Raw genomic sequence first — 22,546 nt, 5'->3', positions numbered from 1 at the left:
ACACGACAAATTTTGAAGTATGCATGTAAAATGCTATCCGCAGATGCGCCAGTGTTATTTTTATTGTCTATGCTGATTCGAAGGCCTGCATTTGAGCCGGGACTCTCCACACTGTGTCTTATCTCAGATCTGGTTTTATGAAACCCTAAATTTACGACTGCGGTCGAGGGGTGGGAGCCGGTGTAAGCCCACTCTCGACGCTTCGCTGCCAGGAACACTTTTGTCGTCGACAATTCATTTCGAGGCACGTTCTAAAAATTCTGCGTGTCAAATTGCTGTGATGCGTCGATCATAGATAGATCACCTATGTGCTCAAGTTATTGACGAGTGATTTAAAAGAAAATGTTATACAGAGAGTTTTAAGTATCGTACTTTGATATAACAATTAAGTAGAACCTGCGGTCGTCGATCAGATTAAGAATAAAAATCATAATTCGCAGTACAGAGGAACTATTATATTATATACCTATAAAAATTCAAGTAACTGTCAAAATACTCTTACATTACGGCATGTATAAACATCATATCACGTCTTTAATTACATAGACCCAAGTTAGTCCAGATACAGGCAGATCCTCTATAAATTACAGGAATAAATCCCGGGAAAGAAAAATTGCCCTCTAGAGCACATAATTCTTTCCTTGTCACAATCCCTCCTTATCTACGGCCAATACCGGATTACAACGCGATTTTTATTTCATTCTATATTTACCATTTACTCTTATGTATTGTCACATTCACACCTATATGTACAACCTATCCTTATAAACAAACTTAATACATATATAAAAATTAATTACCTGTATCGTATTATATAATATATGTATATAATAAAAAATAATTGTAAATACGTCTTTCTCGCTATTTTTTTTTTTTTTTTTGAATACTTAAACCACAACAAAACCTATAAATGAACACAAATTTGTTACACACAACCGACAAATGTATTTCAATGTACACAATATCATCTAATGGAAAATGACAAATGTATTCTATTGTTGCAAAATATTGAGATGTCATTCTGAAGTAAGAATCTGACAAATTCACGAAATATGCGCCAAAGTATGGCACGAAATATTTTGACAGTATAATGAATAGCCAGGTACGAAGTGACAAGCTAATGATGATTTAATAGTTGACGTCTGCTTTTTTTTTTAATTTAAGTGCTTTTTACCCAAGGGTTTTCTTATGAAGTCTTAATTTTTTTTAATTCAAACCCATATGCAATATATTTTTGATTGTATGTTTAATAGTTCGTATTTTTTTACTTTTATTGCTATGTTAATATGTTTTTATAATAATAGATAATACAACATGCATATGATATTTTATAGGTATTTCAAACCTGTCATGAAGTTTTTCCATTAATTGCGTAACAAATGCGGTGACAAAGCATTGTATTTGAATCTATCGGTTTCTTTTGTTGACATTGAGTTAAAAGTTTTATTGTATAGTGCAAGTATTTATTTATTTTGTTAGGGTGATTATTTATTTATGGTCGAAGTATTGTTGACCATTCTTCAACTTGAGTGCCCAGTAGCTTTACAATATACATAATAACAAAGTAAATATTTTGAGATAACAGCATTAAAGGGATGATGTTTGCTATTTGTTCCTTTTTTTAAGTTAATACTAACAATTTATAATCGAAAAATCAATGTCAAAATTTAAAAAATATAGCACAATAAATGTTATACTCTAGAATAATTTATACATCCTCAAACAACATTAACTTATGCGAAGTTAAAATTCTTAAAAAAAAATTTACATAATCTGGGCATAAATATTTCGCCTCAATAGCTCTAGAAATGAAAGTATTGCAATTCTCACAAAAAAACGAACAAATTCCTTTTATCTGGCGCTAAGTTTGATGTCTTTGTCTTCAACAGCACAAAGACACGCTCCGTTTGCCACAGATTATAGAGAAAGAAAGGCTACTAGACTTTTTTCCTATTGTTATTGGTTTACAGCAAAATATTTAAGCTTATTGCCGAAAAAAATATTTATATTTACACGAAGAAGATAGAACTTACAAAAAAATAAACAATTTAGAAGTGTGCCTCAATATAAGAAAAATTTTGTTCTACATTAATGCTTTCGTCACTTCAAAAGGTGTAACTTCTGGTACAGGTAACTAATAATTAATATCTGGAATCAGACTTAGACAACTCCAAATTTGTACAAATATTTACATTGTTATCCATGTTTTCCATCCATTCCATCCATCCATCCATTAAGTTTTATCTTGTTAAATAACTGGCAAGATTATAATGAAATAAAAATATGAAAATAAAAAAAATTAATATTCATAAAAATACTTACCTTAGGATATATTTGTTAGTTATTCTGATTTTGACAATATAACTAATAGGTATATCGAAATAAAAGTAATTAAAAAAATCTTTTTTTTTAATCTTTTTTTATTAAAATTAGAAATCCAAAATGTGTAACGGTTTTTGTTCTATTTTCATCTCTGCAAATGTGTCTGATACAAATTTATTACATATATCACATATATATATGAAGGTGAATAATAATAATTAATTAGCCAAGAACTCATAAGTAATAATTCCAATAATAATACATCCCAAGCAAAATAGCGGCATATCCCTCCATTAGCATTGGACGCGGTCGCCATGTTACCAAACACACTAAGTGATGTACACCGACATATTTATTGCAATGCGAGATAATTTTATGATGTGAACGCAATTCAGAAGATGATAATTCGGTCAAAGTTTAATACGTACACAAAGATAGCTACACATTCTAATCGTTTGGGCGTGAGGTTGAAATCATAATTTCAATTTTATTATCTGTGGGAGCTTACCGAATTACGCTCAAAGAATATAAGTATTGACATTGATTATTTTTTTACTTATACTTTACTGCTTATTAATTAAAATAATTACTTATTGTATTATGATTTTTAAAAATTGGTGGACATTTATATTTAAGGATAGTAATTTATTAGACCTATAAAGGATAAATATATAGAAATGAATATCAACTAAGAATAAATATTTAATCTATTACATATATGTACGTATAAAAAATAATATAAAATCTTTTATTGTTCAAGAATAATATTTACATGATTATGCCAAGCATAATATTTCCCATATTATATAATAATAAAACGTACATCAATAAAGATGTGGGGTGATTAGGTACGGACAATTAAAAATTTGTTATGGCGATACATAAATAAAGCTGAACTATAACACCCCAATAGCTCATATCTAACATTTCATTAAAACGATAAGATAGAATTAAAGCTAGTTGAAATAAAAAAATATACATACATTAAATATGGATAAAGTTTTTTTTTAGAGATGTGAAATTTTACTTTTTTTATTATTATGCTTTTATCGTTAGTGTTATAATTGTGTTGGAAATTTATATTCTTTTTACTACACATTGTAAATAATTATATAAATAACATACGGTTAGGTTTTTTATGTTATCATAGAAAACATAGTTTAAAATATTAATAATTTCACCGTTCGACATAAAAGAATTTTCATTTATTGAAATACGAGTACTATAACGTATAAAATAAATGTACCTATAATGTTATTAATTCCAAGACAATGCTCTTTTTAGTAAACAAAAAAATAAATAGTTATAAAAACATAACCCTTTCTAAACATAACACTACCTACTTATGAATAGTAAAATCAAAAATGGAAGCCTAAACAAAACGCTACCAGAATGACAGGAACGTCATAGATCAGAATAATTCCCACACAGGATTGTACGGAATATAAATATGTTAATGGCATGTGACACGGTACAATTAACTATCGGTTTTCAGGTAAATATCTCGATATTAATTAAGGGGGGCGCAGACCGCCCGCGCGCTACCGTCTCGGCGGGGCGTCGTTGTGACGACTTCATGCGGCTTCCTAGAACCAGGACTGCTGCTACGTGTCCCCTGTACGTGATTCTTCATGTCAGGGTCACTTTGTTATAAAACTATCAGAATTCTATCTGTATATAACATACCAACCTTAACGAACTCATTTGTTTCTAAATTATAACCTCAATAAAATAATACGAGTTATACACAAACTGTTACGTTTTTTTATTGTTCTAGTGTTTAATGATTATACTTACTATATTTCATTAAAAGTCTGTTTTTTTGACAGTATAGTAAGTTTTATTTTTAATTTAAAATATAGAAAAAAAAACCGTTTCCCAATATACTATAAAAGAAATTACATATATGTAATATCTATTATTAATAACCAGCATTCAATGTATCCCATTTATTTATATAATAACTAATGTCTTAAATTAGAACAACATTAAACCACTTTTAAAATCGTTATACATAATTTAATTAATTTATACGAGCTAAGCCTCAACCGCAATATATCACAGAACCAAAATATTTTTATTGACCATAAAAATTTCACTGGAACAAAACAACAAATCATTGTTGTAATTGTCCAAAAAAATGGCACTTTAGCGCCGCGGCCAATACGAAGCTTACCTGTGCAAACTAGTCAATATAGTGTATGGCCCCTATGAGTTATTGTAACAGCCCCTTGAGATATTTCATCGATTTTATTGTGGCTCCGATGTCAACTTTGTCTCGACGATGGCTATAAAGGAGACGGTTTTTTGCACAGTTGTATAGAATACTTTATTTACAGTAATAGTTTCTAAGATGCATTTCTCTATGTAACCGACGTCAAAAATTAATAATAATTTGCAATAATCAAAGTTTGTTAGTAGATAATCATATATTTATGAGCATATACTACAGTAGCTCAATATATACGCGAAACGAGAACTTTATATCTCTTTCTAAAAGAATTGCGCGGGCGGATAAACATGTAGTTTAATACACTCCAAGATTGTACGGTGAAGAGCACAAAGGACATTTTTTACATAATATGTTAAATAAAATACATTATTTAATTAAAATAAACATCACCAACACTGTCACTGTGAAACATACGTTTAGTACGTCAATATGTGGAAGTTCCTCAACATGTGTATTGACAGTTGACACTAAGGGTCAAACGTATTACATAATGACATTTCTATTCTACTATTGAACTTGAAATTATCAAATAACGTGTTGTGATCATGACACAGTGATAGTAGTAAAAATATTGCTTCACTTTTAAAATACTTGTATACTTATTTTATCACTACAACTAATCATATATTAAAAAAAAACATTTTTGTATATAAATACTAAAATTTAAAACAAGCCATTCATATCAACTTTAAACTACTTACATTTAAAAGGTCATTCTATTAAACCTACAAAGGTTCTATAGTTTTCAATAAAATCACTTAACCCGTGCTCACCTGGCTTTTACGCTCCCACAGAGAAAAAAAAATCAAGATATAAATTATTGCATTATGGCTTTTTGAAAGAGTCCACTGCTGCTGAGAAATGACAATATTATTAAAAAGTACGGGTCTTTGTCACACTATCTTTTTGTGTTCGATATATTGTCGCTATAATAAATGCTGCTCCTTTATGTCTGTAGCATTGTGCTCTCTACCTTTGTGGACATTATTAAATATATTTTAAAGAGTTATTGATGGTGGGCGTCATTAAGAGTAAGCATTTGATTTATTTTTTCGACGCGTGTTTTGGATGTTCGCGTGATGTGTTTCAGCCATATCAAATAATTGATTTACGATTGAATCGAGTAGGTAATCCGTTTAAATTAATAAACATATGGTCATTTATCATTAAAGATGAATAAATTATTATATTTTTTTATTAGAATGATGAAATAAAATATATTCAACGACTTTAATTTATAATTTTAACCACAAATAAAATTGTTCATAAAGGCTTTGACCCAACCACAACAATAAACTACAAACAAAAAAAACATAATCAAACCCTAGTATTCAATATAAAACCTTTTTTGACATGATTAAATAATAAAAATATCATCATAGACAAGCCTTCAACCTGTTACAAATGTGTTTAGTATAAGAGAAGAATCATCGTATCAAATTCCTTGTTTTGAAACACGACTCCCTCATTTCTTGCCGGGTCTGCGATTATTACGTAAATTTTATTGTACCTATAGAAGTTATTCAACACCTCGGAATCTTTTTATGAGTTTCAATGAATTCAATGTTCTTTAGTTTGGTCATTACTTAAGTTACAGTTATAATTTCATTTGTAATATCTGTTTAAATTTCGAATCACATGATAAATACTCAATAATATATTATAATGTAACAGTACCAAACTTATTTAGACCAGTAGACTATGATATCAATAAATATATTTTATACACAGCTCATGCTCTGTCGGAAGTATTGAATAATAATATATTAAATTACCCGCAATACTATTGAATAGAATTGTAGCGAGTTTCAATAAATAATAATATAATAGTAGTTGGCGTTTAACAAATGAATGCTACGTGCTCGCAACAGCGGGTTCGATCGGATTGATTACAGGACGTTATCGTTACGAGACTCGGGCTGGTAGCCGCTTACTTTTATTGTTGTTTTATATTTCTTATAAGACCCATAACGACACTTATAAGTGTTTTAGTTAGAAATCTAATAATATTGATGGGATTTCCAAGTAGTAACTCCTTGGTGAAAATATTTGAAACTAAAAATTAATTAGAAGTGCTTTGCTAAATCACCTTGCTCAGACTATTTGATTTGTTATATAGGAATAGGATATATGAAAAATATTAGGATATATACTATTCCACTAAAAACTATTATATTGTGTATTTCAACTATATATTGTATAATTCTAATGATAGGTATCTATAATTTTTTTTTAATTGCTTCAGTGTTGATGTTGATATTAGAAATAAAATAAAATAAAAACGATTTGGACATCCTTTCAATGTTTCTTACAAAACTGCATTATTAGAAATCTTTGAATATAATTTGTGTGTACTTAATTATATATGAATATTAGAGTTAGGTATAGTTCAAATACCGACTTAACTGAGGCTTGATGGCTTAATTAGCAAATCTACTCGAACGCAATATCCCGAAAGACAGGTTTAAATTCAGCTCGCGTCTATAAATCTATCATTCCGTAATATTAATTTGAATTTTGATTATACCTTGACGACCAGACCAAGACAGAAATAATTATTAATCAGAAGAATGTCTCGCTACGGTTGAGAGGACGAACACTGTTACGGTAGACGGTCGCCGTAAATAACTCTGGTTGAATACCTTGAAGAAATAAGCTTCAATAACCTTAAGAAAAAGCCTTACTACCACCACAATATCCTAATAAGAATCTAAAAAGAATCTTTTATCTTTATCCTTAATCTTTATCTTTACTTTTATGTTATAGTGTATTCCCCTAAGACTCACGGCATCGTTTCAACATAGACCAAAATCTTCCCATCTCGAACTCATTTTTATTATGACGACCGAGTATTTTAATAATACTAAGAAATGTTATTTTTATATATAAATACATTATAAATTTAAAATATTTAACGTCCGTTGTCGTTATTAACTAAAATGTTTAAAATACTGATCTCAATAAAATTATTTCGTTTAGGTATTACTACTAGCTAATCAAATAAAATCTGTAAACGTGAAAGACCACACAGTGTTAGGGACGTAAATGAATAAGTGGACGTACAAGTGACCTGTAGACAATAATAATATATGAGGAGTGTAAAACAGGAACATTATCAAGTGGCTATCGACGGTTTAATGGCGGGCCACCGTGCAAACACTTACAAACAATGATTCGTCTCATTAAGAGCGCGTGCAGCTGTGTCACCTCAACATGGTTAAAGGTGATCGAGGATGTCATCGAGTGTTTGTAGTAACGGCACGTGCTGCCCGCCACCAGCAATGTATTTCATCTAATAAATTTGTTAATAAATATGTAATAAGAATAGAATATTCTTCATTCTAAAACACCCGAGTAAAATGAATATGGGTTTTCATATAAGACTATGTACCTATACGATTCAGAAATCATATTTTATTTGATTTAAGTCTCTACCTATTTTATATTAATTATATATGACTTGTTTAAAAAAAATTAGAAAAATTCAAGCTTTATTTTTCATTTGATTCAATTATTTAACTATTTTGTATGAACTCCACTTCCCTTGTAGGCATAGAGAGCGACGTTTCGTTAATTTTATCTTGCGATATGTAAAATTTGTTTATTGATTACACAGTTTTCAGTCAGGCGTCGTGATAATGTCGTAGAACTTTTTTTTTGCCTGAACAATAATTTGTAATAATGTATAATCAATTATTGTATCGTGATTGTGTGGCAAATAAATGTGTATATCACGTTTACTTAACTATGGCTGAACTAATTTAAAGTAATTATATTCATTTTCTTGATATTCTAGCGTCATATTGGTTTTGAATCCAAGAATACTATTATAAGATACTAACAAGAAAAATACTAATTGCAACATATGTAATTCTTTATTACTTCACGTATCTTCGTCTTCATACACGAGGTCATTGCTTTAGGTATTTTTAGGACTGAAAATATCATTATTAAATTATAAATACAATGTCAAATACTTAACCGCTTTTAAGTATGTAGATATCGCAGTGATGTTTGATAAGAATTATATGTGAAGATTATAAGTCTCTTATATTGATACGAACTGAAACTCAGTTACACAGAAACAGATAAAATTTTTAAATATAGAAAATATAATAATTTCATTAAAATGTATTCTCATTCGCTTTTGCATCTTCGATAACAAAATATTCCGTACATAAAACGCAAATGTTGACGTGACGAATCAATTTTTTTATACGAAGACAAGCAAGCGGAGAACAGCTCAATAAAATTATATACAATATCATTACCGCCTTAGCAAGGAAAATAAGAATAGAAGCAAAACTACAATTGATTCGAGTGTCTTTGGGTGCCAAATTTGGAGGTTTTCATGAAAAATGTGCACGGCCAACGCGGTCGATACAGACTCCCCCCGCCCCGCAGGTGCGACGAGATAATCCAAGATGGCCGCCGAGATAGGACGTGACGTCACGGACCACCCCTCCCCCCCATCCCAGGCGCATCCTCGAGCCTTTACCACCCTCCTAAGATCCTTTCAGAAATCTGCTAAGTACGGATAGCAGAAAAAAATACTCGGACTATTTAAATAATAAAATTCAATAGGCTTGAAATATTTATAGTAGGTATAACTCTACTTAAAAATATAAATAAAATAGATTACATCAAATCATTTTATTCTCGGTATACGTGCAGCAATTACTTGTTTGGGTAAATGATTAGCTTTAGCCCGGAGACCGTCGACTTCGGCTATGTATTCAGTTACATACAGCCTTCCATCATCATCGATGTAACTGTATTTACGTTATATCTCTAAAACATAACCGTGATGGTGGCTTGGTACTTATCGTCCGCGTTCAGATACTACTGTGTATAAGTATATAAAATACAAAAATAATTGTTTTTAAACTGCATATTAATCAAATATATAGGTAATGTTTGTTACCGTTTATAATATCTCTAAATAAAAAAAATAACACAGATTTTTTTTTAATCAAACACTGTTACTTGATTAATAGAACCAGCAACAATTGAAAATCTAATCCTATATATGATTTAATTTATGCTATGTAAAATGTTAATATTGATAAGACGACAAGAGATATTGTAGGAAATCATTTCAATAATAAAAATAATAGTTATTGATATAAATTAATATTAAATATAGAACATTAAATATGCTTACTCTCAGCTGTGATAAACCTCACAGAATATTGACCGAGCTCATCTTCGACTTGTTCATAGCTGATCGCTGGGAAGTCTCAAGGACACAACGGCCGCGTCATACCTTGGTTGATTGACGATCTGGTGAACTTAGAACTTATACGACGCAGGAGACGAACAGGAGAAGTATTAGCTATAGAAAAACAATATTATAGATCTCACTGATATAAAAAAAAAATATTGTCTTCGGTTTTCACATGAAAATACTTTTTGCATTACGTAGCTACAAATAATAGTTTAATTCATATAATGTATACAGTGAAAACAAAGTCCTGTTGCCGTTTTCTTAGAAAACAATTATAGTTATTTTTCTTTGTCTAATTATATGATAATATCTTACCGATCTCATTGTTCTTTCTTACGACCGTGTTGAATTAATGTACCTTTTTATACCAGTTCCAGTTTTAAATACCAAAACAAATATGCATATAATTAGTATTTTAATTATTTTAAATTTGCGAACAAGTTAAAGTAGTCCAAATATTTTGTATCGATAAAAATATAATATTAATTAAAAAAGCATCTTTTTGGTTATTAATTGAATAATTTCTTTGTTTTTATATATTTTTTGCGCTGGCAACTGTACCGGGTGTTGCTATATGCTGTGAGCTATGTAAGAGGTTATCTTCGTAGTCGGGTGCTATCTAAATCTGTATAATCGTCCCGCAAAATAATTATTATTACATACAAACATGTTACACAGACATTCAAATGAATTTCAATAAGAAACGATGATGTTACTGTGATAAGTGATTTGCAAAACACACTACTAGCAAATACTAAGTATAATGTAAAAATAAATTATCAATCAAATCAAATTTTTATGTATTTTATTTAATACACGTGAGTGATACAAAAATCATTAACAATAAACTGTAACAAAAATCGCTTAAAGCGCTTTGAAGGGCTTAATCCAAAAGATCCTGAACAAAGGACCCTTCAAGTACTGTAACGGAGCTCTCTAGAGGTGATGACTTCACAGCCTGCTCTATCTGTCATCAGTAAACTTCTAAGCTTTGAACGTTCTAGGTGAGTGTTCTAGACTATAGAGGTGACGTTTTAAAATTACATCAATGAATGAAAATGCTTTTATTTCGTTTCACTCGTCTTGGATTTTTTGAATAACGAATGCGATTCAATTACATATTATAAATGTACAAAGTTATTTGTAAATAGTTAAGTTATCACTTTCAATCGAGATAAATTTAAGCTTCCTTATCTAATTTAATATAACGTACAACAAATTAAAAAAACGTTTTTGCAATATAAATATTTGCAAATTTTAAATAAAGCTGCATTCGGATTTTACTCGGTCATGGAAAATATTATTTAGCCTCGTTCTGCCCTAAATACACTTTACATATAATACTGTAAAAGTAGGTAAGGTGGTATCAGGTTAATAAAAAAATTTAAATTAAAATATTAGAAAATAGAATCCGAAGATAAAGTTTTACATCAAAATTTATTTTTCCTTTTAAATATAGGTTTCGTTTCATATATCACATACTTTAGCTGATTAGGTATATACCTGTACTATAGTGAATTCACTCTTTAATTTTTCGATTAACATGGATTAAAACTTTTAGAAACAAAACCTTTAAAAAACATATTATACATTTTATTTATACAATGTGATCAAACTTTAACTTGATATATTAGATCGGCTGTATGGCTGTATACTAGCAAGTAATTAGGCGACGCACGAGGGAGGAAGAGGAAGCGCGCCGGAGATGAAGCCGCGATACAATATCCGGTTAGACGCCATTTCCGCCAGCAGACGATGTGTGAGCCTTTAAATGTAGTTTTATTTTTTATATTAGTCCTTGAAATATTAATTACAATTTCTAACTTGTATTGTATAGAAACGATAAAAAAAATTATTTCATCCTTAAATATTCAGTGAGTGCTACACAATACACATCGTATTTGATATTCATTAACGTTGTTAACAGTCAGAGCACAGCGCGAACATCGAAACCAAATGTAGTTTTTCACCCCAACCCCATATAAACCACAAACAAATAAAAGTCAACTTCTGTAATGCTTGTTGTTGATTTTCTTGTTATAGCGCAATATTCGTCCCATGCATCTGTTACGATATGTTAATTGTAGGTTATAAAATAATTTGAAAATTAATTTAATTGTTAATGAACATATAAGATTAATATATAATGTATATATATGTTAAATAAAAAATATGAAATCTGTCTTACTATTCCAAAAAATTATGTATTTATTTAGGTATTAAAAGAAGTGTTTTTTTTTATGTCATCTTTTAATGTCATGTCAGCCATATTTAAAACGTCACTCCCCTGTCACCGTAGCCTCGTGAGTGCGGAAATGTGAATTAGCGCGGTTTGTTCTGTCAGTACGGCGCGTGCGCCTTTTCTATGAGATGACGCCTCACTTATCACTTATTTGTGTATTAAACACTATTCTATTATTATGAGGAATATACTGTTACATTGAATTAAAGTGACATTTAATCCTTATTGATGTAACATAAAATACTCGATATATACTCGATACCTTAAATCCAATTTCTACATGTATATAGTACATTATTTTGCATTTTTTTAATATTTTAACAAAACCTATGAAAACACATCACGAAATAGTTGGGTTTAAAACAAGTTTTATTAATGATTGAAACATATTAAGTAATTTTAATATATTATTTAGAAATTTTTAGAAGCAAAGAATATAACACAATTCTCTGTAAATATCTTTAGGACTATTTTTAACCAATCGAACAGATAAAGTTTACCCCTCAAATAAATCTGATTTACTGTTCAGATTCCATCTCTGGTTTCATTACATCACCCCCGATTACACAATAGAGACCAAGCGAATTTCAATACTATAGACTCTCATAGCTATAACATTATAATTACAAATAATTCAATATTTAAAGAACGTCTCAAAAGAGTATTTGATCGTCCCAAATATAGGCAGAAAAATTGTATTAAAAAATGTTAATTAGAAAATTATTTAATTAATTGCCCAGAGAGTTATTCAAACTCACGGTAAAATTCTAGGTTAAACATAAAAATTTTATTGTATAATTAAATTTTAAAATGCTCTAATCATTGAAAGTAATAAGCCGCGTTGAAAGATAATCAAGTGAAGTTTTTACTTTGTTAGATTCGCGTTAATCATACAAACACAATTACATCTGTTATTTAAAGCTAAACTATTGGGCTCATGACACCCTCGGAGTCCCAGGCCCATTTAACCCCCCTGATCATAAAACGAACAATAACATCCTTCTCCGAGGGTGGCCGAAATCTGATTGCAACCGTTTAACAGCCCCACTTTAGACCAAAATTAAAGGGATTCTGCATTGATTTTTGACGGAATCTCTATGGTATTCACATTGATAATTTCATTTAATTAGCATGATTTTTGTGTTGGAGATTAGCCACACAAGTAACATAGACATATGGATGTATAAAAATGTTCAATTTTGACTATCCTCATACAAAAATTCTCAGCATAAATGTAGACTTTTCGAGCCGAGTTGAACCCTTAATCGGCCCAACAGTCAGCCGAAAATCCATAAATCAATCAAACTTTGAAAACAAAGATCATAATTTTAACACAACGACTCTTCTGGAAAACTTAAATTACTCTTTTTCCGCATAACGAGCGCAAAGAATCTTCTTGACGGGCTGAGAAATTGATGATGTGAAAAAACTGGCGAGCCGAAATCCGGAGAACTTTTTACGTCAGTGGAGTTTCACTTAAACGAGTTTTTACATCCATTTGGAAGTTGCTCGTATACGACAGCCTGACAAATTTTAATGAACGTAAGCGGGCCGCTAATGTCTGCGACTCGGGTAATGGGAAAACTTCGAAGCCTCCGCCCCGAACTCTGAATTCCCTCGGGATTTTTGCTTTAACACACCAACTTATGGTTGTTTTAAAAGACATTAGGAAAAGTCAGTGAGACAATTATTTCAAGCATATTAATATGTATCAAATTTATATCCAAACGCTCGCAGCACTTTGTTCCCAAGGCGCAATAAGTTTGTAACATTACACCGGCCATTGAACAATAAAATGCGCAATCATTTTGACGTGTGCCATTTCAACTCTTTTCATTATTAAATGACGATATCCATTACATTATAAATTTTGACGTGGTCCTCGTATGACCAGCACAAAAAATTGGGGACCACATGATTGTAATTTAAACGTCTAACCCCAGTGAAGGCGTCGGTGCCATCCATCATACGCTTTACATATGTTTGAATAAAGCTCGTGGGAAAAGGATTTCCTCTCAGAAGTCAAAGCGGCATTCTGCAACTATGGAGGGTGACTAACATTTTTCACCATTTCTAGACCGTCATATATATGAGTTTCGGACAGAAACTTACTCAAGATTATATTCGCATTCATGATATTTAATTTGTTATCACCATTATGTAAGAAGAATAAGACCTACGGCTTAACTTTTCTAATACTACACTATATATATTGTCATATAAATATTTTATATATAATTAATTATACTCACACAAAATAAATGTTTAAATTAGTGTGCTATTTAATACAAAGAATTTGAAGTTCAATATCAGAAAAGTGTGGGTAACCTACACACAAATAGCGGATTAGGGCAGTTTAGCAAACAAGGCGTCACTGGCGTGTGGCACCCTACATAATGCTGTATTAATGTCTATTAGTAGCCACGCATTGTTCTCTAAGACTCGACGATATATTTAGATTTATTTTCCTAATACGACGTGTTAATCTCAAGCTTTTCACGAAAGGCAATATAAACAGTGTCAAGTAGCCATCAAGTAACAACACTATTGTACTTGATCGACTTATTATTTATTAGGACATTAATGCTTATTAAGACAAGAATTTTAACATTTGTTCTTTTTCCGTCATGCTTTTTTTAAAATACTGATAGTTAGATATTACTATAAAGTATATCTGTACTATAGAATACTTCTTGAAAATAAGATAATTGATGATTAATTAATTGAATCTTTACAGTTAATAACGAAATAACTTAATCCTGAAGACAAAAAATGCTTTGACTGGTATGGTGTAAAAATCAACGCTTCTTTAATGACATAATCAGATAGCATTCAAATATTCAACTTATGTCTTCAATAAATATCTCTGTCATACCACATATTCTAGAACTATCTTAAAATTAATTGTTATATTTCACAACTTGATGAAGTTAAAGGCTTATTTATCGATTCTGATTTAAAAATAATTGTAATGATTTGCTCCTTAGATTTCTCATAATCTTCGACTTATGCACACAAGACTGGAAAAGTTAATGAAAATTATATCATTATAGGATTCCACAAGAATCCCATTACCGGCGTTTCACTTTACACTTCCTGTTCATTCGTGTGCAATCTGTAGTGTGCAAATCCGTTAATCTTATTTGGCGGGTAGTCAGGGCGCACGTGGCGCCACGTGGCTGCAAATCGAACTAATCTCGACGCCGTACGCGCCAACGGGCGGAGCGCGTGCGCCGACCCGATAAGGCCAAGAAATGCCATTCATTCCCATTCTTTTGTTGCGAACAATCACATATTTATTTATGATATTTGCTGACTTGTAACCTGCCAACCCTATGTGACGCACGGCTTAAGTGAAGCAATGAAATGATACTATGTACCGCTAAGTTCTATTAGAAACTTTGTTAGAACATACTTAAATATTGTCTTTTTGAAATTATTACGTATTCGCAAATATGCAAAATGAACACATTTCCAAAAATTTTTGAAGACTGTAATGCATTTTTGGTAAATTTATATATTTTGAAATATTAAATATATATATATGTTTACCTCAGTTTTAATGCAAACCAACGATATATTTTTTTCCTAAGTAGCTACAACTAGTAATAACTTACTTCATTACGACAAATAGAATAAATTTGCTATTTACATTAAATCATTGCCTTACACCTTTACAACCTTATCATTTTAATATACAAGATTAAAATTGCAATGTCTTTCAAATTATTGGTTTTATTATTTTGTTCTATATTTTTCTTAACACTTTATTTTTAAACATTTCATCTTGTTTGAATTTATTATTAAGTAGGTATATAAACAAGTACGCTCTCTTTTTAAATTTCAATTAATATATAAATTCCCATTAAACGTTATTCTGTCAATTTAGATCTTTTATTTGTGTGATACAAAGATATACATAATTTTCTAGAGTGTATTTTAATTGTTATGAATATTACCTGTTATGCATTCCTTTCCACATATTTCTAGTTTATAATTTAAAATGGCTCAAACACCTAGAATCCACAAATGTGAAATAGAGAAAAAAGACACGTCAGTGTCAAATTGACATTTAGATTTTGACAGAGGTCTTAATATTATTAATGACTCATAATATTGTTGTTTCCTTAAAAGTTAACTACGTATTGTATAAATAAGAAATAACGGTTAATTAAGTTTATTCATAATATTACTTCTTCATTCATACTTTCAAATCTAATTCTTGCTTAAGACAAGTATGGTGGAAGAAGACGAATATGCTTGTGTAAATCGAGCTCAACTGAAGATCAAAGATAATTCTGGAATAAAGAAGAAGAAGAAAAAGAAAGCTAACAAAGAATCCCAAAAAGCTATTGAAAACGAAGTCAAAGAACAAATAAAATTACAAAAAGTTAATGTACCAACAAAAACTAAAGCAGAATTAGCATTTCAGAAAATGCAAGAAAAAATGGTATGAATGTGTCCGTCTCAAAAGATATTATTGAAACTAGGTTGATGGGTTAAATATCATACAAAATTATACTAATTAAACAATATTAAAAAAAACACTAATAAATTAACATATATAAGATGTGAATGTGGTCCAAGGTTACCAATTCTTAATTTTAAAGAACTTCATTGATTGGTTTAATAGAAAATTGCAATTTCTAATATATAAATGTATGTTTGTTTCTTGATACTTAAATTGTGTTTAAACATGCATGGTTGCATAAAAAGCAGTTTTTTTAAAGTACTGCCCCTTTAACATCTTTTCAATAATTACATTATTTATTTAGCTTGTGTTGTTTAAAAATCTTTTTCTGATGCTGTTCAATGTATCAGTTTATATTGAGTATTATCAAACCAATGTTATGATTAATTGATTTTATAAATATTGTCTTACAAGTTTTTGCCTCCGACTCCATCTGCATTAGTTTCAATATTAAAATTTATAGCTGAGCGAGCAAACTCTATTCCTCCTTAAAGACAGTAAATAAGATTTTGGATTTTTATCAACTTATTTTTTTTTATTTTTCATTTCGATGATGTCCTTTTCCTGGTTCTTAACTATCCACAAATTTTCAACCAAACCCGTACAGCCGTTCTTGAGTTATAAAAAGTGTAACTTCCACAACTTTCATATATAAAGTTTACTTAAAATATCACAAATTGTAAAAAAAAATTGCATAACACTAATATATATCCATATTTTTTATTTTGCAGCAAAAACAAAGGATCCTTCAAAAGGCTGAGATGACACACAAACAGCGGGTTGAAAAGTTCAATCAACATCTGGACAGCCTTACAGAACACTTTGATATACCCAAAGTATCTTGGACCAAATAAATATAACCTGTATGAAGGAATTTCAATAGGACTAATTTCAAATCTTATTTAGTAATTTCAATTTTAAATTAAGTTCATCACTGTGCAAGCATAAAGTGTATTCATTAATATAAATTTTTTCTATCATTTTGCACCTGTTACATCATTCAGAAAAGCTTATCATAAAGATCTTATGTTCATTTGGTTTGTAATAAATAAAAAAACAAATTTATTTAGTTTAATTTCTTTTACTAAACAAAGTAAACAATAGTATTGGACGGAATTGGATATGTCAAAAACAATATTGGACGGAATTATATACATATAAATCTATTTTAAATAAATTTAAAATACTACCAGTACATTATTTCCTACCAAACTATATAAAATAACTATTACATACAGTTACGTAAGGCACAAAATTACAGATATCTTTTTGAGATTACTTATATATAGACTATTCTTTGTATTACACTACACCTGGTTATTAAGAAAACTTTTATGATATAGAAGAAGTAATGGTTTTATTTATGTAATTTGAATTAAAAATAATAAACTTAAAAAAAAGAAATGTCTTGAAAATATTTCTATTAAATGTTAATTTGCTTTTAGTAATGGCAGGTACTTTAGTAGACATTGAGGTTAAATTTTATATATATTTTTTATGTTAAATTATAATAAATTATTTCAATAGTGATATATATTTTTTATAATTTGTTTACCAAGTTAAAAAGTTAACAAAATGCTACACCTTTACCTGTTACAATAGAAAAAATTAGTTTTGCTCATCTCCCATTGTTATTTTCTTAATTGGTTAAGAGTTCATAAATTCCAAAAAATCCACAAATTAAAAAAATCCACAGATTTCGTAATTCATTATGAAAATTCTTTCTACACTTGTCTTAATAAGGCAGCCATTACTGAACACATCACTTATAAAATAAAATTCTACATTAACCTACAGAAAATATTAAGATTCTTCCAAATATTTATACCAAATACTAAAGCTGTGAGAGGTAAAAACATTCTTATGGTGGCTGCACCATTGCTTCTCCAAAATGAGTAAGCAAAGTTAAACACCTTAATATAATTTTCTTTGGTTGACCAGGGGTCACTACCATCATCGAAATGCATAGGACATTGATCCCTCTCCCTCTCATATTCTTCCATTTCAATAGCCACAGCGGCACCCTCAGTGTAATTCCATGATGTTACATCTTGCTTCAAATCGCAGTACGGACCCAGAGCTTGAGACATAAGAACTCTGAAAAATATTTTTTTCATGCAAATACATCCAAATGAAGAGATAAAAAGCTCCCATAAGTCTTAATACATTATAGTGTTGGAAATGATTTAATAATGTTGCCGTTGAGATCGAATTTACAATTTAAAATCTTACCAACAACAAATATATATTAATTTCATAAGCATTTAATTATTGAGAAAAAATTATAAATATACATATAATATACCATATGTATAGCCGTCAGTTACATAATAAAAGATATACCTGTTGAGATCAGCTCTTTGGTAAACCCAACATCTATATTTTGAGAAGGGATCCAATTCATCATATGTGATCAAATAAGACTTCAAATTCTCCTTCCAATATCCGATACATTTCATTTTATAATCTGGGTCACTGTAAATATCCACTGGTCGACCCAAATGGTCCACGGTTAAGCAATAATTCTCTTTTATTTGTATGGTCTTCTGATCTACATCGCATACAGAAAAGTCACTTATGTTCAGTTTGCAGTACAAGTTCGGACGTGGACTCAAAGTTACTCCACCGAGTATCCTAGTCTCAAATTTGACATCTCCTCTTTGTGTAAAGTTAAATTTACCGGCAACAGGACATCTTATTGGTGAGGGATCTCTCTTCAAGAATAAATCGTAACGCCATTTCTGTTTGTTCGGAAATTGTACCCATGAGCAGACTGTGTGGAAATTACTTTGTATCATGGCTAGGCCTTTACGATATCTGAAATAAAAAGTATGGTTTTCCAAAACATACAGTCTGTTTATATGAATTTTCCCCGCTCTTTTTTTTTGCCCAATTGAGGATCTAAATCAAGAACTGTTACCAAAGACTACACTTAACTGGTTAAGAAATGTTCAGTATATACTTTAAAATATCCAGTGAGCAATAATACATCAAGCTTTCAATGTATTTCTTAAGGTTTTGTATATAAATAATAAAACATCAATACCTAATTTAGCTTTGGTAGATAGGATTTTTTTATTGGACATAATTACCTTATGATATTATGATGTTGAGGTACAAAGTCAAAACAGACGTAATCTTTTTGACAACCATCAACTGTAAGCCGGGCCATCATAACACGACTGTCACGTTGCTCTCTGAAATTATTGACAATTTGCGCTTCCTAAGTAATAACTTTATAGATACAACAAATTTACTAACATATAATAAGCAGTATTCTCAAATAAAATAATTTTTAAATAGCTTATATTTTAGAAAGATTAATTAAATTTATAGAGAATATGTTTAGGAAATACTTTATTGTTATCTAATAATCTAGCATATGCACATAACCAAAACGGCAGCGGTGGGATAAACATTAATTATAGAAGTAGTCTTTAGTTCTGAGTTCATATAATTACTACATTATTATATCCATTAATACATACTATTTAATTAAGCTATCAAACATACTTGCACACATATATTGTCCTTCTGTATCTCCCCTCATCTGGATAATAAGTTTCAATGATGTGAGTCTCGTTGATGAACACATCAGCATCAATATTTGCTGTATTGATCCAGTCTCCGAAAAGTTTTGAGGCAAACGGCAACCTGGTTCCACTACTTCTGCCTAGAAATAGTTGTGAAAAACATACACACAAGTTATTACACTGACCCATGAAAAAATTATAGCTTTGTCACAAAAGACATTTAACTATTAAAGTGTTTTTAATTTAAATGTCATTACAATTGCTATATTCTGGAGGTGGTAATTAAAAGCCTGTTTGTGTGCAGGAATATATAATTCTATATTTTGTTACAGAATTTCAATTCAAGTATTTACTCAACACCGCTTTAATGGCTGAAAAGAATTATACATTTTTATATAATCTACCTTCACTGGTGTTATTCTGTATCTCTCCGGCGACTTTTCGACTGTTTTCAAAGTGTTACATTGAGGTGTTATGGACGCACCAATATACAGGTCATCGTCCCGATTCTTAAGGAAGCAACGGTATCTTTCATCCTTACGTGACTCCTTTGTATTCGCCACAGCAAAGAAGTGGTTCTTATCGACAAACCAATGTCCTAAAGCATTTAAAATATAAAGATTACAAATATTTTTAATACTGTATAATGATATATATGTCTGAACATAGCAAATTACATTGAAGCATTCGAGAAATAAAGGTTAATAAATTTAGTAGAAATTACAGAAATCAGTACTTACCTAGACAGCTGAATTCAACGACACCTTCAAAAGTACCAGACATACCGGGACATTCCTTATAAGTTATATTGAACTTCTGGTTAGTTATAAGAAACTGAGTCCCAGCTGTTTGACACGATTTAATCTGAGCACCTGGGTGGTTACATTCACCAGTGAATCGGAAACGATTCTGATAAGCAAATTGCCACACACCTTCAAGTGAAGACCTGCAGTTAACCTGTAATCAGTTGAAGAAAATTGTTGGTTATTATTCCACTAATTAATGATTTCCTATAAGAAAACAGATTGACAAAAATCATTGCTTGACGGCTTTTCCCAAAACGAAATCTGTTTTTTGTTTCAAGTAAAAAAATAATTATTATAATTAAAATAAGAGTTTGGAAATAGTAGGTTTAAACCAAAAAAAAGACAAATTCTGATAAGATTTATATATATATATATATATATATATATAATGGAGTACAATTTTCAATAGTGATGGTAGCAAAACACAAAACACAGAAAAACTAATTGTAGGTTACACAGGGTAACAAAGTAATCAGAAATATAAATACTAAAAAGATATTGATTTTATTAACAAATTACAAGGAAAATTTATATTTGTTGCTTAGAAAATCTTATTACTTACTGGAACTGAATTCTCCGAGAACAATGTTATCAGAGATTGATCAGGTTTAAACCCTTTGCACACTCTTTCTACTGTAGGCTCTTGATCAGGTGGCAAATCAACACAAGGTGTTTCAATTTTCTCCAAAACATTCACAGTTCGAACTATTAACTTAACACAGTAATAGCACTTGGAGTGTTGAAAAACCATTGTGTAGTTTACATGATAATCTGCTTTAATATTAATACATATTCCCCTGAAATAAAATCACACATTTAAAATTAATGAATGCTATTCTTCATGTTTATAGCTAAATTAATCATTAGTGTAGTAAGGTTTCATTTTACCTTCCAGTCATTTCATTGGCATTTATATCAGTGATCGTTTGCTTTCCATTTTCAAAAGAAAACCAAGTATTTCGAAGAACCACTGGAATGGTGCATTCCGCCGAAACCGAAGTAACTGCAAATAACAACAAAGTTTTTGGGCGTATCCTTAACCATAACTATAATTTCTTATTACAAAGCACTTACGTCCATGTAAAATAAATATCACACAAGTAACTAAAACTAAAATTGATTTAAGAACCATTTTAATTTATCATTTAGTTAGATATTCTGTAAAAAGTTATGAAATTTATACGAAAGGGTAACTTAGCCAGTTTGGCGTGTGAGTAATAAATTGCTGTTAAACAACTTTAAAATTTTAGTAGTAACTGTCATTGTCAAAGATTTTATTGAAACAATTTTAATTTTTTAAGAGTGTTATTATAAAATTCTTTCCATAATTTTTTTTGTCATATAAGAACATTTAAACAATCAATTACTTGTAATACTTAATATATAAATGGCATACTAGAAAACAGATACATATTTAGTAACATTTAATCCAATTTTTAAAATTGCTATTAAATTCCTCTATATTAATACTAACAAGAATAAATTTTAATATTATCAATTCAAAAAGTACAAAAAATTAATTATGATTTTAACCATCGTCTAAAAAATTTACATTGGTCATAAAATGGAGTAATCAAAAACTTAACTATTTTTATATAATTTATTTCGGTATTTATAATATTTACAACTGTGAGTCAGTTGTAAAAATATATAAATACTTAGAATTCATTTTCACTTAAAATATTCTCAAATTTTATTAAGATCCTAGCAAC

General features: G+C 29.8%; 2 protein-coding genes across 2 annotated transcripts; one reads left to right on the top strand and one right to left on the bottom strand.

Annotated features, from left to right (window-relative positions):
* Window positions 1-16,129: 16,129 nt before the first annotated feature.
* Window positions 16,130-17,556, top strand: LOC116765701 (protein FAM32A). The gene is made up of 2 exons (XM_032655282.2): window positions 16,130-16,474; window positions 17,227-17,556. Exons 1-2 carry the CDS (start codon window positions 16,262-16,264, stop codon window positions 17,347-17,349), a joined length of 336 nt encoding a protein of 111 aa, XP_032511173.2. The 5' UTR covers window positions 16,130-16,261; the 3' UTR covers window positions 17,350-17,556.
* Window positions 17,553-22,074, bottom strand: LOC116765696 (uncharacterized). The gene is given in 10 exon segments (XM_032655277.2): window positions 17,553-18,592; window positions 18,839-19,312; window positions 19,588-19,692; window positions 20,009-20,126; window positions 20,129-20,168; window positions 20,433-20,626; window positions 20,769-20,985; window positions 21,397-21,631; window positions 21,723-21,837; window positions 21,909-22,074. Coding segments are annotated over 10 exon segments (1,872 nt in total). The 5' UTR covers window positions 21,967-22,074; the 3' UTR covers window positions 17,553-18,276.
* Between the last annotated feature and the right edge of the window lie 472 nt (window positions 22,075-22,546).

The sequence above is a fragment of the Danaus plexippus genome, chromosome 11, assembly GCF_018135715.1.
Source record: "Danaus plexippus chromosome 11, MEX_DaPlex, whole genome shotgun sequence".
NCBI classification, from domain to species: domain Eukaryota; kingdom Metazoa; phylum Arthropoda; class Insecta; order Lepidoptera; family Nymphalidae; genus Danaus; species Danaus plexippus.
The sequence above is the reverse complement of the archived record's forward strand: the minus strand, read 5'-3'. Positions and strand labels throughout refer to the sequence as shown.

Bases quoted from the DNA above. Each gene is read 5' to 3' on its own strand.
- LOC116765701 (XM_032655282.2), top strand. From the start codon at position 16,262: ATGGTGGAAGAAGACGAATATGCTTGTGTAAATCGAGCTCAACTGAAG. The intron at 16,475-17,226 runs GTATGAATGTGT...TTTATTTTGCAG, and splicing joins AGAAAATGCAAGAAAAAATG to CAAAAACAAAGGATCCTTCA.